Source organism: Acipenser ruthenus, chromosome 24, assembly GCF_902713425.1.
Source record: "Acipenser ruthenus chromosome 24, fAciRut3.2 maternal haplotype, whole genome shotgun sequence".
Classification (NCBI taxonomy): domain Eukaryota; kingdom Metazoa; phylum Chordata; class Actinopteri; order Acipenseriformes; family Acipenseridae; genus Acipenser; species Acipenser ruthenus.
Window position 1 is genome coordinate 24,780,625 of NC_081212.1, and position 15,885 is coordinate 24,796,509.

A 15,885-nucleotide genomic window follows, 5' to 3' on the forward strand; every position below is an offset into this window, starting at 1 on the left:
TTGTGGAATAGTTCAAAAAGGTGTTCATTATGTTTAGATTGGAAATATTTAACTCTGTTCATTTAAAGTAAAGAAAAAATAAATGGATAAATGTCAGTTATTGCAGGGGCTATATATAATGGCCCACAGTACAGTATATGACCATCTCTATTAATAAATCATCCCTATTGATTTGGTTTTGGGGTTTGGTGTAAAGTTTTTAACAAATGTCTGCAGATTCTGCTTTTTACAATGTGTTCTCTTGACCTGTGTAAAACAGCTACCTACTGTAATGCCAGTAGATGCCAGTTGTGTTTGATGGCCAAATAACTTTCTGAACTTGTTGTTCTACTATACACACGAGACATGCTTTTCTGAGACAGAAACGATTCACAATGTGCATGATAAAGAACAGACTATTGTTTTCAAAAGTACTATAGCTACAGCCAAAGTGTTTACCCTCATGACACGCACATGCTAAAGGGTTCAGCTATTTTCTGAATGTTTTTCTTGCCACTCAAAGTGCTGTGTGAGATGTGTGTTACTCAGGGACACTGTGTGAAGTGTAATTTCACAATCAATCACTGCAGTAGTTTAACATTAAACAGCAAGCTTTTAAAATAATTATTTCCAGTATCCAACTTCCCCTTTCCTAAGCTGAAAGTGTTGCTGAAAGAAGCAGTAAAGTCTAAATGATTACTGTTAAAGTTATTTGATTCCTCTCTGAAATGTTGCCTTTACCTTTAGACTTAAAAAGTAGACACATGCAGGCATTTGCTGGGAGCATTTGTGTGATAGAAATGTATTTAACTTGGGAAAGAGACACATGCAAGTTTTATTATTTAACACACAAGCTTCTCCAGTACCTACTGTACATTTTAGAAGATTACTTCAGGGCAGTGTGTTCTTCTGCTAACTAAACATTTCCATAATAAGATTTCGTTGTCAAAATAGTATTTCTAATGTGTGTATTTTACCTTTCGACGTTTGCACTGTAAGTAAATGCAATGTACGTATGACAGGTCCTGGGATAGCTAAGAACACAACACAAAAAAGCGTTTTAGATAAAACACAAAGCTAAACAATAGCCAGTGACCATCGTTTTATGGTTTGTTTTACGCTTTTAAACTACCGGTAAATGAGAATGGGGACAGACTGCTTTAAACTTCACCCAAAGAATTTTACTCAACACGGAACACTGACGATGCTACACGTATCAAAACATTACGCAATATTAAAAATGCGAGAATACTTGTATTAATATACTTCTCTGTGCTCTGACACTTAATATAGCATTTAATATTGTATGTGTTTTTTGTAAAAATAATAGTATATTATATTAAAACGCAAATAGTAAACCGATAGCTGATAGTAACTTGTAATTGGAACGTAGGTTTCTGGCCAATCAGCTCTCCTCCCCCACTTGTTTATGACGTCGCCGACAAGGTTAACAAGGGGGGGAGAAAGTACCAGACAGATTAGGGTGGGTGTTGCGAGAGAGAAAGGCATAAAGTATTTTCACTTTGTGGTTTTGTAAGGTTAGGTCGCCCACGTTCGTTACCTTAGGCATAGCGGGTAAGTAGAGTGTTTAATTGCTTTTGAACCAATTTAATTGATCGTTTGGAACTTTGAAAAAAAGGTGTCTCAAAATTGGGTTTTTATAGTTTAGAAATTGTCAGCGTTCCTTTGCAAAATTATGTATGGGATGAATCTTAACTTAATGTGCCGGCGTTAGTTTGAGCGACGTAGTTTTTGTTTCTGGTACACCACGGTTAGTGTAACGCTTGCTTAGTTTAGTTCAAACGGTGTTGTGAGTTTTTTTCACGGTAGTTTTTACACAAACTCATGTGTGTCTTGTTTTTAAACATTGTGATTTTATCAAAATTACTTCCTATTGCTTGTCTTTCTTCTTTTTTTTTAGTAGTTCAGTCAACACAGACAATGCCCTAGGATGTTTTTCACTTCTAAGTATGACCCTGCCTCGTTTTCTGTTTGGTTTGCCATCTCATGTAATTCCTCGGAATTGCCTTAGAAGGTGCTGCATGATAACTCTGCCATCATGTACACTGGGGAGGACATCTGTAGATGACTGCACAAGTACTGGGCTGCACCAGTTGGACAGGCTTGTGTAAATCGGCTTTACATCCTTTCGAGATATGTGTAAACCGGCTTTGCATCCTGTCTCGAACAAGTGAAAAGACAGGATGAATAAATAATAATAAAGAAAATAAGTCTACTCTTATTATAATGGTTAGATGAATGTTTCATTAAAAAGTCATAAACGATAGACCCTGAACTTTGTTACCAGTCTTTGGGAGAGGAAGTTTCCTTTTAATACATCTGTACTAATGTTAAACCCATAGAGGGAAACCGTGATATTCAACTTTCAGTTCAAACGTTTCCCAAGCATAAACCCTCATAACAAAGCTAGCTTTTCTATGATCTATTCAACTGAATTGTGACTTTAATACTTCTAATGGAATTAAGGGTCGCTGGAAAATAACCAGTGAAAGCAGGCTATTGTGTAACGCTGGCATCAAACACGTATTTCTTTCACAAGGTTAATCCTTTGTTTAAAAAAAACAAAAACAAAAAAAAAACTTCCCAATATAATAAATAACATACTGTAACTTTAAATGTTGCAAATCCAAGTCCTTTAAAAAAAAAAAAAAAAAAAAACGCTGCCTCAACCTAACCTGATAGATGAAAAGTTCATAACAATGATTGACGTGTGTGTTCGTCAACCCCAAACGACATGGGCGGATTTTTTTAGCAACGTTGGCAAACCACAGACTTGGAGGCGTGTTTTTTTAATAGTAAGTTAGATTGAAGGGTTTTTTGGTTTGTAAGCGAGTTGAATTTGGTAGAGAATCAAAGAGGAGTAGAAGGGGAAATTTGGGGAAGAATTTGTAGGTAGGTTCGATATTTAATTACGAATTTTAATCGTATGGTCGTGGGAACATGCCAGTACAACGAGACCTTTTAAAATAAGTAATGTCTTTGTTTTCAAGGGGTTGGCAGAATGTTAAATGATCCAGCGAGTTAGAACAAAAGGACACTGTTTTTAGACAGGAAATAAAATGATGTTTAGGGATTTAGGCTTGTCTTGGGTCTGGCTTTACATTTTTATGTTTTAATCGCCTAGAATGAATACAGAGGGGCCGGGTAAGTAACTGCTAGCATTTCAAACAGTTTTGAATTCGTTTGTTTCAGCACAGCAGTGCTGTACTTCTTAGGCGATTGATCAGTATGATCTAGATAGATATTTTTTATATATATAATTATTTCGGTCCTTCGTAATGAGATGTATATTATAGTTTGCTTTTGGGTGTATATTCCCCGTGGGATCAAATATGGAAAATCGTCTATCTTATAATTGGGTAAGTCTAAATAAGCCATTTCATTTTAAACTAAAACTAGTATCAATGTTACTAGCTACAGCTTCTGATCTGGGGGTTGTAATTCATTTCAACGAATGGAAAACATTCCTGCAAAGAGGAAGTCTGTTTTATATAATCGTGTACTGTATTTACAATTTAGAATTTTAAACAAGTTTGTATAGGAAGTGTGTGGGGGATTCTTTCTGATAAAACATTTAGTTAGCAGTCTGTGGGGATTTGTATTCAAAACGCTGACGTCAGAAATGTTTTACGAGCACGACAGCTGTATCTGTTCTAACTTTTGTGCAGTATATGGTCCATTCATTCATACATTCAACCACATAACGTGTGTGTTTCTGAATTATGAGCTCTTCTGCAAAACATTACAATACTAATGAACTGCTGCTTTTTGCCCACGTCCACCCACCACCCTGTACACTACAATCTGTTTGTCACATAATTATAGTGTTGCATACCCAGCACTGTAACGCAAGATTAGAAACCCAGTCCTGGGTTTCAGAACTATCCTCAGTTAATAATATTATTTAATCGGGAGACAGGAGTTTGAGGAACCTGACCTTTGTTAAACAACGCAAGCAGCTTTAGCTGTGTGGTAAACTCAGTAGTAAACACAAAGACTGGAGAACATCATGCAGTGTGAAAATACTCTTCATCAATCTTAAGATACTTCATGAATGAGCAGTGCCAGTTCCTTCCACCCTGCAGAGTGTACAGGATTGCAGAAACCGGGCTATAAAAAGCCAGGTGGGACAACATCTTTATTTAAACCTTTATGTTGGTCAAGATATGTGGTTTACAATGTGTGTGGACATCTCAAGTCTTTGCTTTGTAAACCTAAACCATAATCTAAAAGCTTTGGATAATACAGTTACGTGTGTAGAATGTAATTGTCAGATTTTCATAACAAGTTACATAATACTGTTTTCATTGTAAAACCAATTGCTGGTTAAAGTTGCATTTTCTTATTCTTTTTGTTATCCAGTACAGTATGTATGATTACGTGTTATGGTGGCAAAATTAGTTTATGATTGACTCTTGTATAAATGTGCAGGCTGCAGGAACTAGGCACATTTTTGCTCACTACAAATGTTTTGGAAGCTAGTTTGTGAAACAAAACCATGTGTCTCCTTTTAAAATGTGTTGCCATGGTAAATTCAGTATTGGTGGATGTTTCCTCATTTAACAATTCCTATTATAAACCTCAATGCTGAGTAAATACTGTAGGTATCTGTCTGCACTCGGTTTCACAGATAGAGAATATTAATGTGCTGTTAACTTGTGACCTTTTGCAGGCTTAGTTATGGACAATTTGCTAAGTAGGTTGTACAGCAGGTAGCTGCTTGACTCCCAAAAATGAACATGATCCCAAGGGTGGTGCTACTGTAGCTTTGACTTGATTGGAAAGACTAACAAAGGCATATATGTATATACTGTAGCCTAGATACTTCAGTGTCTGTTTTTAGCAGCAGGTACTGTACGATGTAGGTGGCTGTCAAGAAAACCACAGGCAAAAAAGAATACACACTAATAGGTCAATTCCTATCCATTTGATGTGTTCTGCGACAATAGGCAACAGTGCCTTCTATATTTAGCCTACTACTCAGTAACTGCATTTTGTTGTTCAGTAGCAAGGAAAGCTACTGCTGGAAACACTGGCTGTACTGACTGTTATAGGTAAATTCAAATAAAAAAAAGCTCCATATCATCCACATTTAAATTTTTAAATACCTGTACATCAGACCAGAGATCAAACATCTTGACATTTTGTGTGCAGTTTGTTCTAGTGAGCACATTTCATGTTTCCCAGTGAAAATAATTAAACTGTGTACAATGGGGAGGCAATTGGAGCAGTTTTGAGACACAAAGCTGAAAAACCTGGTCCTTGGCTGTTAAAAGACATTAATAACCTTGATCTGACATCTCTCGTCTCACTATGGACCTGGAAATTTTAATGAGACGTTTAAAGGCGTAATCTTCTTTCCTTTTTCAAACTGCAACATACATACCAGCTGTTCTGACTGAGATTGGAAGGGTTGATAATATATCTCCTTGTGCTATTCTTGCTGTATTTAACAAACTTGGACGAAAAGTAATGTTAGTCTGTTTACGTAAATCGATACGTCACCCATGCAGGTTGAGAAGATGCATCCAGTACGATGTCTTAATGGTTGATACACTCTTTTATACTCTCTCACCCTTGCCATGTTTTTGGTTTTATGCTACAGTTGCCTTTAGGTGGCTGTCAGATCATCCTGTTGAACACTATTTTAATTGTGCGTCTACAACAAGAAAAAAACATTATTTTGCTGTATTAAAGGGCCTGTGGGGTCTTAAGGGTGAATGTAAAGTTTCCAAATATCACCTGAGAATTTTATTTTCGAAATACTGTTCTGTGTTCACACAGATTGTACCTTGAAGCAAACATTTGTAAGGTAGGTGAGATATTTACATTCCTAGAAAGTCGAGTAAACAAACTCCTACTTCACTACTGACAAAATTAGTTGACACCGATTTGATTTTGTCTACTTTTTAGCAATGTCTGAGACAGTCTTTGGTTTAAGATGGCCCACTGCCTATTAACGCATCACTAACGCTACAGTATCGGGCTGTTTCACTATATATACACTCGAGGCAAGAGATTTGGTGAGAATGTTTTGTTTTACTAGTGTGCACTAGTTACATTTTCACAAATGAAGTCACCTGCTCTTCATAGAAGCTAAATCAACCACACATGCATGTGTTCATTTTCTGTTGTACAGTAGAACATTTGGACTTAAGACCTTTTCACTGAGTTTAATTGAAAAAAATTTAATAAACACAATTGAGCAATACTAGTAAACCATTGTAATGCTGAAAATGACAAATAGCTGTATTGTGATTGAAAGTCAACTACTTTGTACTGTAGGCCTGTCTTTCATTTTCTGGTACATTTACAGATGTATTATAGGATGTGGCAGCTCCTAACCAGCTACACGTGAAGTTTCTGTGGTAACTGCGAGTTACGTAGCTCTGTACAGAAGTGCGAAGATATAGTTCGATATGCACTATTAACACAGTTATACTGTATAGCATGTGGCTAATTGCGTCACAAATGGCTCGGCTTACAAGAAGTAATTTTCCTGTCAAGTATGCAGAATGTCTGTGTACAGTAAAAGGTGACATTTCAGCAGGCCCCCATTTTTCTTTCAGTCGCTTGCATTTATCTGATAATTGGACAGGAAGAATAAAACTTCAGTAGCTCCAACAGAGTGCCAAGAGCTACTGTTAAGAAATCAAGTGCTGCATTGTACAGCAGACTGTATTGCCGCTATGGGGATCTTGGCATTACACTGCTAGTGTGTTTGAGGACTGATACATTTTGATAATCATTGCACAATACTCAACTGTATATTTTGTACAGTAGCTCAAAGCCAGATGGATGCGTATGTATCACTGTGTGGAGCGGACATCTGGCACTGGGTTGCATTGGGAACAGTGTCAAAAGTTTAAAAGAGTACCTAAATTTCTCTGAAGCTCGCTTCTAAGAGATGCAAAACAAAGACTGTGGCTGGTGTTTAGTCACAACCCAAGGGTTCCATCTTTTTAAAGGCAGGTATTTTTATTTGTATTGTAGTGAAAGCTGTTTCTGAGGTGGGTTTCCAGACACTTTGTATTCCTCAGTTGCCTGCATGACAGTTTGTTAATTGATGGACTGTTAAGTCAGCACTAGGTGTCACAGTGTGGTGCTTCAGATCTTTGCTGTCAGACTAGTGAGAATTCTCTTCAACTGCAGCATGTTTTCTCACATCTTCATATATTTGTTATAATTTTAAACAGAACTTTGTCAAACAGTTAAGCTGCCTGTGTAGTGCAGGGAAGGATATTTACCCAGGGATATGACTTGGTGTACATTTGTCATTGGTAATCAATTATAAGTGTTAGTGTAAGCTGTTTTTGTTTTATACATAACAGTAAACCCATAGTAATAATTCTCTCATTTTTATTCTCTGCAATGTAATTTAGACCTGTGAAGCTTTGAAAACCTGCAGATCGGATTTTCTGCATTGAATATAGACCTAAACTGAAAAGCTGTGGTCATGGGATAAGTGCTTTAGTGTGCAGTATGTCCCCAGTAAGAAGTGAGATGCAGTGAAAGCCTGTCACAGGGCAGGCCATGTGAACGCTGGCGTGTGCAAGTGTGCTTGCAGTTTCGGTAGGACGAGATCAAATGGAAGAGCAGATGAATGATCTAAATGTAAAAATAAATAAACACAAAACAAACAAGTCTCTTAACTTTGCTGGGTGATTTTCATCAGATGGCATTAAATAACGTGTGGCTCAAGGCCGAAGGTGTTATAAATCTGTTTTTATTGTCTCAATTCTCGCACTATGAAAGTAATTGAGTCCTTGTTGTGGTATGTAATGTCCTCACTACAGTACATGCTGCTCTTTGACAATCATGACTTGGAAGGAAATGAATGCCAGCGCAGCTGTTTGAACCCCTGGCTGAGTTAGAGGCACACAATAGGATAGTGATTCAGCAGTCCTTGTGAGTACCCCCTCCTCCTTGTGAACACCACCTGCTCAACAGTGGTCCGAGTCCGGTTTGCCTGCTACCTTACAGTACTGTTGAAACTTTATTTCAAAAGTGAATTTTCCAGACTAGCTTGCAGCATTTAATCAATGCGCATTGTTCAAAAGTTATACATTGTCGCAAAATGCCATGTTAAGAAGCGAGTTGCTCTGTCTGTGTATGCAGAAGATTACTTACTGTACTTCCCCTTTGCTAACACACCATTCCCTTCAGAGTACTGCAGGATAAAAAGCACCGAAACAGATGCACACCAGGTTCATGCTTCCCACTCTGTTATGTCACAGCTGAGTGTTGCGAACAGTTCTCCTCTTCTGTCGAGTTTTTTCAGTTGATTGAAGTGTACAGCTGTATAGTAATGGTACTAAATCTCTAACATATCACATTGCCCTGTCTGTGAGAGGGGGAGGGGAAGGAGAAGGGAAATGACAATTGAGGGGGTTCTCATTGTGCACTCTGTACTGTAAGTTTACATTTAGAAACTAATAAAACATTTTCGTTTCAACATCGTCTGCTGTCTGGCACACATTGTTAACAAATAGAAAGTGACATGTAGTCTTGAGGGAGTCTATTTCAAATTACTGTATATGGTAATTCAAAATATTGGAATGTTGCCTAAATATAGTTGTAAATAAAAGGATCCAAACCCCAAACAAGCAGATTCCTAGTAAGGTTTCTGGCACTGTTAATGTCCCTGTGGTGAGATTCTTGTCTTGTTGTAGTGCTGACAGGCTGTATCCCCTGGAAGTGTTACTGTAAGGTACTGTGCTGTCCTGTGTGTTAGACCAGTTTTACTGTAAGTACTGCATCAGTGTGGCTCCTTGCGTTGCAGACATCAAGAATCCTTGTTATCAGGAGGAATCGTACGGTTAAAGTTTCTTAAGCATATTCTTTGTTTACCAGCTGCTGAGCATATTCATGACACAACCACCTGGAAGTCATCTAGCCCGACAAACTAGGATCAAGATAAAATCTCGTCTGTGCAACAGTAGTCTTGGCATGCCATCCTATCTTAAAACCAGCAGCTCTAGCAGCCAGCTCCTGGGCAGCAATGTTTTATTTTGGAGAGAGCAAAGTGCTCAGGGTAGAAACACTGTAATTGTTTGGAAAGTCAATTTGTCTTGCCTAAACTCTTTCTTTGCATTGTTTGTGTTGACAGGATCTGTAGGTGGGATATGGCTCAAGAAACTAACCAAAGCCAAGGGCCTATGCTCTGTACCACCGGCTGTGGATTTTATGGGAACCCGCGCACGAATGGCATGTGCTCGGTTTGTTATAAGGACTTTCTGCAGAGACAAAACAGCAATGGAAGAGTTAGTCCCCCTGGTAAGTACAAGGCGAGCGGTCCAGAACAGTTTAGCACTGACTATCTGAATACTAGTGGACAGTATTTGTTACTTTATTTCTCTGGTAATTACTCATCAAACTTGTTATGTGTTGACAAGTATTGTGTAATGGCGGCAGGTATTAAGGATTCATGATTGTTTTACTACAGTGTCCACTGGTGTCAGTAGTATAGGAGAATCTTTACCAACACAGTGCTCGGAAGCCAGTACTGTAGATGCACCACCAGCGTTAGTCCAGGCAGCGGCACCGTCCAAACAAAGCAGGTATGTTATGCTATTTGTGAACAAATCATATGAATATATGAACAGGTTTGTTTTGTATCCTACATGTTAAAAATCATCAGTTTCTGATTTGAAAGAAGTATTTAAGTCTCTGTTTTGATATATCTACAGTATGTATTAGCAATTATCTGTCTTCTGTGTAAATGGGATTCAGTTCTTTTTAACTGACTGTAGCCTCTGGCTTGGATTATTCTGTTTAGTGCATTGTACATATTTATTTGAGCTTGGAAACTTCCCAGACCATCCTGGGTGAAACAGAAGCAATTCATTGTCTGTCCTTTTTTATTTATTATTTTGTTCTCCCATTTTCTTTTTTTCCCAAATATAATCTCTCTCTTTGTTAATTCCTGCATTGTGGTTCAACCTGCCCCCCCAGTCAGCTGTTCAGTGCAGTGTATCTGGAGACATGTTTATGATTCGATTTCCATTACAGTTCCCCTCCACATGTTCAAATCCAGGAATCTGTGACACAGGGGTTTGGTTTTCATTGAGCCATGTTTTCAACTTTTTAGACTGCCAGATATTTCTTAATTTGTGAGCTGTTGAAAACAAACATGTGGCGAGCATGTCCACCTTGATGCAACACCAGCTTTACACCCAAGTTATTCCTTCTGTAGATTCAAGGTTTTTGTAATCTTAGTGTCATCTCTGTGGATAAGGGAACTTGATTTACATTGCTAAATCAAGTATATATTTAGTACTTGCAAACCATTTACTACTTGAATATTTTAGTACTTGATCACAGTAACAACAAAAAAAAATTAGACAACACATTTATTGCCAAGTTTTTTTGTTTTAAGAATAAATGTCTTGGTTTTGGATCTCCTTTTTTGACATATATATATTTCATAAATCTTCATACTTGCTGTTTACCTGCAGTGTTGTCTACAGCCAGTCTCTGTTGTCACAAACATCCAAAACAAATTCTGAAGAGGATGATGCAACGGGGTGCAAAGTAGAGCCTAAAACAGAAGAATTGCAAGGTACACTGTTTAAACTGTTTTTGTAACCCTGGGCATTGCTGGATGTTGCCCTCTTGTGGTAACTTACTTTTACTACAGATTCCACACACCTTCGTCTTATAAATAAACATGTGACAAAATAGGTAGGTCCTCAAAACGAAGTTAAATGGAGTGTTTACCAAGAGAGAATGCTTATTTAAAGTGTCCATACTTAATCATTTAGCTTTAAAAACCCTACGCAACATGTTTCCTTTCACTTTTTTGAAACTTGCATGGATTAAGGCTTTCGTTGAACCTTTGTCTACTAGACAGAGTTCCTCAGCACCGGATACAGTACCGGTCTGTCCTTAATAATATGGCACCCTTGCACCACCCTAGAAAGCAGATTGGGCTCCCCTTTGGGGGGAATAAACCCACATTGTCCAGGAACCAGATAGCACATTGAATGTTGTTTTTACTAGCTATTGGCTGTTTGTGGGGGAAATCCTGCTGTAAAATTGTTTCTTGACTGCACCAGGCAATGAGCCAGTAGGAAGAGCTTCACAGGACAGTGCAGAGAGCAGGAAAGGTGACAGTGGAAAGGAAGAGTGCTCCATGGATCTGTGTGATTTAGACACCTCTGAGGCAGAGCTAGGTTCTAGTGGTAGTGCAGCAAATAAGTTTGCCAATCTCATTCATGTGGCGGACAATACAAGAAGAGCCAAAAGAAAGTTTGATACTGATCGGGTATTAGATGGAATTCGTGGTAAGTGATATCCAAACATTATTATTATTATTATTTTTTTTTTTTTTAAATGTAAAAAAAGAAAACACCTTAAATTGACAGCGTTGTCCTAAAACAGTAGAGTCAGAAATGTATTCCACAGGTATGCCTGTATTTCCCCTTCCAGCTCTAAACTGTACTGCCTGATCTATTAGATCGGTCTGTATCTGAGACAGAGGCTTCTTGAAAGTAAAAAATAAATAAATAAATACATTTTTAAAAAAAAATTGAAAAAGCTTTTGCTTTGTTTAGGAGGAAAATAAGACAACTGAGGAAAAATAAGGTGACAAAAGGTTAGTGTTTTAACCTTTCATACCTTCAAAGCGCTCAGTAACATGTTTATGGTGTATGTTTCCCTGGAAGGAAAATGGTTATTTGTTGAATACAGCAGGTATTGGAGATTTTTCTGAACTGTCATCCTTTAGAGTTCACACGGCCATGCGTTTTCACTTTATTACGGTGCTTTCTTATTTTATATGGGTAAATGAAAACAAAGTGGTATAAACCCCTTGAATGAAAACTGTTGCAGTAGTGAGTCATCCCCCTAACCTCGGTCATGGCAGTCATCCCCCTAACCTCGGTCATGGCAGTCATCGTAGACATCCCCCCCTAACCTCAGTCATGGTAGACATCCCCCCCGCCCAACCTCGATCATGGCAGTCATCCCCCTAACCTCGGTCATGGCAGTCATCGTAGACATCCCCCCCTAACCTCAGTCATGGTTCTTTTTAAGCCAGAAACAAAATCTTCTGTTTCTATTGTACCTCAACAGTTTTGGATTTAACAATCCTAATTATGTGTAATATGTATTTTTTTTCCCATTTGCATATACAAAGTTGAATGTATTACTAATGGAGGTTTTGGTTGGTCCCTTAGCTTCAGCCTCAGACGAGTCTGACCAGGCTTCTTCAGAAGGGCAGGACAAGTCGCCTGAAAAGGCCAAACAGAAAAAGAATCGCTGCTTTTTGTGCCGGAAGAAAGTGGGACTTACTGGTATGTGCAAGAGCTTCACCTAGTGCCATCTAGCTGCTAGCTGGGTCACAATGTGTTGAATTTGGCTTTAAAGTTTGTGTAAGTGAACCCTCCCCCAAGGAAAAATATTGACCCTCGTCGTTACCTACTTCATTATATCAGTTCATTTCATATGCGTTTGTCTAATTTTATATGTTCTTGTTTTCTTCACAGGCTTTGATTGCAGATGTGGGAATTTGTTTTGTGGCGTCCATCGTTACTCCGACCTTCACAATTGTACTTTCGATTACAAGGCTGATGCAGCTGAGAAAATCAGAAAAGAAAACCCAGTAGTTGTTGGAGAAAAGATCCAGAAAATTTGAACAGTGGCTCAATTGGGATTTTGTAACAATCTGCAACTTAGATTGACTTAAGTTTATTGTTGTGTGTGTTGGTTTTTTTTTTGGTTTTTTTAGTCATTTAATGGGAATTCTGAGCAATGTATCCTACATAGACCCTTAAATCATGCATGCCACCAGGAATCGCATTTTGAAAATTTTACTTTTAAAATATTCTTTGCATTTTTTTATTATATTTTATTTAATTTCCTTTTGGATGTTGTGGTTGGATAAATCTAAGCAAACTTTAGGAGTAATGCCATTTTATGCCATCTTAATTTTAGTTAAGTGCAGAGTTTACATAACACAATTAGGTAAAAATGCTGGAGGGCTGTGCTTTTCCAGTAATTATAAACAAGCATGTTGTAACCTTGAAAGTTTATTTCCTTTGTATATAGCTTATCCTTCTCTGCAGCACGATTTCTCTTTCGAATTGTGCCTTTAAGGCACACTTAGGTATCAATAATTGAATGTATTCTAATCATTTATGGTTGCTTTTGTTCATTAACAAAATGGGGTTTCAACAAAAAAATATTGGCATATTCGCTTATTTGCTCCCATAACTTGTGTCTGAGTAATTTTAGGAGAGTATGCTGTAAAGGTTTGTGTGTGTTTCATTTTGAATGGGATGGGGTGGGGAGAGCCTGTATGCCCTTCATTGCTGGCTGCGATATCATCCTGGGAAATATAGTTCATATAACTCAGCGTGCACAAATGAAGTATGACCTGAAATTGTGCTGTATTTATGTTAGTTTATTCACTGTCTTAACTTTGATTAAATAAAGTTAAAAACAAATTGTTTTTATACTTTTTTTTTTTATTAATTTAATTTCTTTGTGCAAAACTAAAGTCCATACTTGGGACGGGGGGGGTTGTGGGAAGCTTTTGATTTTGCACTTTATTTTAATGTTTTCTTTTAATAATGACATTCTTAATTCTACTGGAATAGTCAACTCTCATTAATATGAATTAAGGGGCCAGCAAAAAAAAAATGTATATTGTATGGTGTGCATTATTCACCGCTTTCAACACCTCCACTTTTGTCTGCAAAGATAATGCATGTTTTTTGCGCTGTTCACTCATTTCTGTGCTTAGTGGAAATGGGTTGGGGTTGGAGATAAGACTATTCTACTTTTATTTTTTTTATGTATATATGCCTAAAAGCTTTGATAGCAATATAATTGTATGCATGAAAAGGGTGTGTGGGTGTGATGGCAAATACTGTATTTTGTATTATCTAAATTTATATACAGTAGATTTTTAAAGTTATATCTGAAATTTCTTAAGAAATCAGGTACTACAATTTGCTGGAGAGAATTTAAACAAGGAACCTTTCATAAATGATCAAGTTTGGAGCAAACATGTTTAAATTAGGGGCCTGTATGAAATCAGTTATGGCTGTGCCATATTCATTCAAAAGTACAGCTATGGCAGTGCCATAAACCTTGCTTTGATTTAGGCCTAGGTTTGACCACTTATGGTATGATGAATAATGTGTGATCTTGAAAGCACATGGACAGGATTACACAATGGTTGGTGTTTTGATTAACTGGCATGAGTTAATGAAGAAAATGTAATTACTGTAAAATGAGATTGAGTAATAACCATGTATGTAAACAAGGATTAAAATGCAAAATTATTCATTGACTAACTGTAATTTTAGACATTGGGTTGGGTTTGTTCATCATTTAGAACTACTTTGTCTTGTATTTGAATGATTAGATATAGGGAGAGGAGTAGTGCACTTTAGTGCACTACTATAAGTAAATAAACTATGAAATATAACAAATGTTAAATTTTTATTCTAGCCAGCTTTACATTTTGGATATTATTTTTTTTTTTTGTATTTATACTTGGACAAATGTCACAGATTTTTGCTCAGTTATTGAGTAACGATGTCAACAGTTTTATTTTCATTTGAACCCCTTCCAGGGAGTGAAGACCTGTCAATTGGATCCTGTGTAACTTCCAGAAGTGCTTCAGTGCTCCTCTTTGATGGAGTATATAGAGGATTTTTCCAGCCTTTTGATATGAAAATAATACATGTTTGATCCATTTTGTGAATGTGTGTGTGTGTGTGTGTGTGTGTGTGTGTGTGCATGAAATGCAGCCCAGGCAAGGAGCATTACAACAAACTAAGAATGCAAAAGGAATTTAAAATGTTAGAATGTGAAACTGGTTTTAATAAGGCCCAAAGCTATACAAATGGGATTGCTGCCTTAGCCAGGTTGGACAGCAGCCTAAAGATGTTTGACAGTTGAGACGGTTGTTTTCTTAACTGTTTAGATGTATTGGACGTACATGTGAGGGGGTGGGAGACGAGCAGGGAGCTCGAGACCATGCATGTAGTTTTAAGTTCGATGTAAGGGACTCTGCCTTTTACTGGATGATGATGCTTTTGGCTGTAAAGTTTAATGGGAACAAAGAAGATGATGAACCAGCCATTGTAGGTTTAATCTTTCTTGCATGTAATTTGCCATTTCCTCAGATCTCGGTTACTATTCAAAATCATTTTTGAAAGGGGTTGCCCAAATATAGGCTGTTACCAGACCACAATCCTATCGCGTGCCTCTGTGATATGCTTGGGAGAAGGATAACAACACACCCAACCACAGATACTGAGCTACAGCAGCTGTGCCAGGAGGAATGCAGGACCTCTTACCCCAGGTTTAAGCTAATCAATTACAGAAAGGGAGTTTTCCTACTTCCTGGAGTTCTGAGAAACTAGCATTCTTATTACGTTCTCTGTATTAGCTTTGCATATCATTTTTACATTTTAGGTGTTGCACTCTAGCTAGGACTTGCTGCATCATTTCCTTATCTTGCGTCACTTCTACAAATTATGCAATAACATTTAATTCATCCAAAGGTTATTGGGATGTTAAAGCAAACCAAGCAGTTCTGGTTTATTTCCTTCCTACATTCTAGTGATTAGACCAGTATACAACAAACTGTAATACAGTACAGGGCTCCAGAAAGTGAGTGAATGAAAAAAAGTGGTGGTAATTGAATTTTGGTGTAAAAACCTTAATTACAACTACAAGATTCTAGCCAACAAAGCTGGCATGGTTCCTCAGATTGACCAGGTTTTGTAACATTAACAGTTTTGTTTTATTTTTGTAAACTAAAAAGGGCAATAGTTTTAATGCATGTTGGTGTAAATCTCGCCCAATTAATTCCACGATAAACAAAAGTGCATTGACAACATTTACGTTTAAAAAAAAAAAAATTGA

The 15,885-nt window shown here is 37.4% G+C and overlaps 1 protein-coding gene across 8 annotated transcripts in view; it reads left to right on the plus strand.

The window, feature by feature from the left end:
- Positions 1 to 14,293, plus strand: part of LOC131696767 (AN1-type zinc finger protein 6-like) — a 19,547-nt gene extending 5,254 nt beyond the window's left edge. For 3 of the 8 annotated variants that reach the window (XM_058998907.1, XM_058998911.1, XM_058998910.1), the window contains exons 2-7: positions 9,110 to 9,276; positions 9,446 to 9,560; positions 10,458 to 10,561; positions 11,058 to 11,285; positions 12,180 to 12,296; positions 12,489 to 14,293. In XM_058998907.1, the coding sequence (XP_058854890.1) occupies positions 9,126 to 9,276; positions 9,446 to 9,560; positions 10,458 to 10,561; positions 11,058 to 11,285; positions 12,180 to 12,296; positions 12,489 to 12,637 (864 nt within the window). In that variant the 5' untranslated portion in view covers positions 9,110 to 9,125 and the 3' untranslated portion in view covers positions 12,638 to 14,293. Of the gene's footprint in view, positions 1 to 1,413; positions 1,555 to 2,751; positions 2,893 to 2,914; positions 3,145 to 3,198; positions 3,360 to 9,109; positions 9,277 to 9,445; positions 9,561 to 10,457; positions 10,562 to 11,057; positions 11,286 to 12,179; positions 12,297 to 12,488 lie in introns of those variants that run through there. The other 5 variants (XM_058998905.1, XM_058998906.1, XM_058998909.1 and 2 more) reach the window with 5 other exon arrangements.
- The last annotated feature ends 1,592 nt before the right edge of the window (positions 14,294 to 15,885 follow it).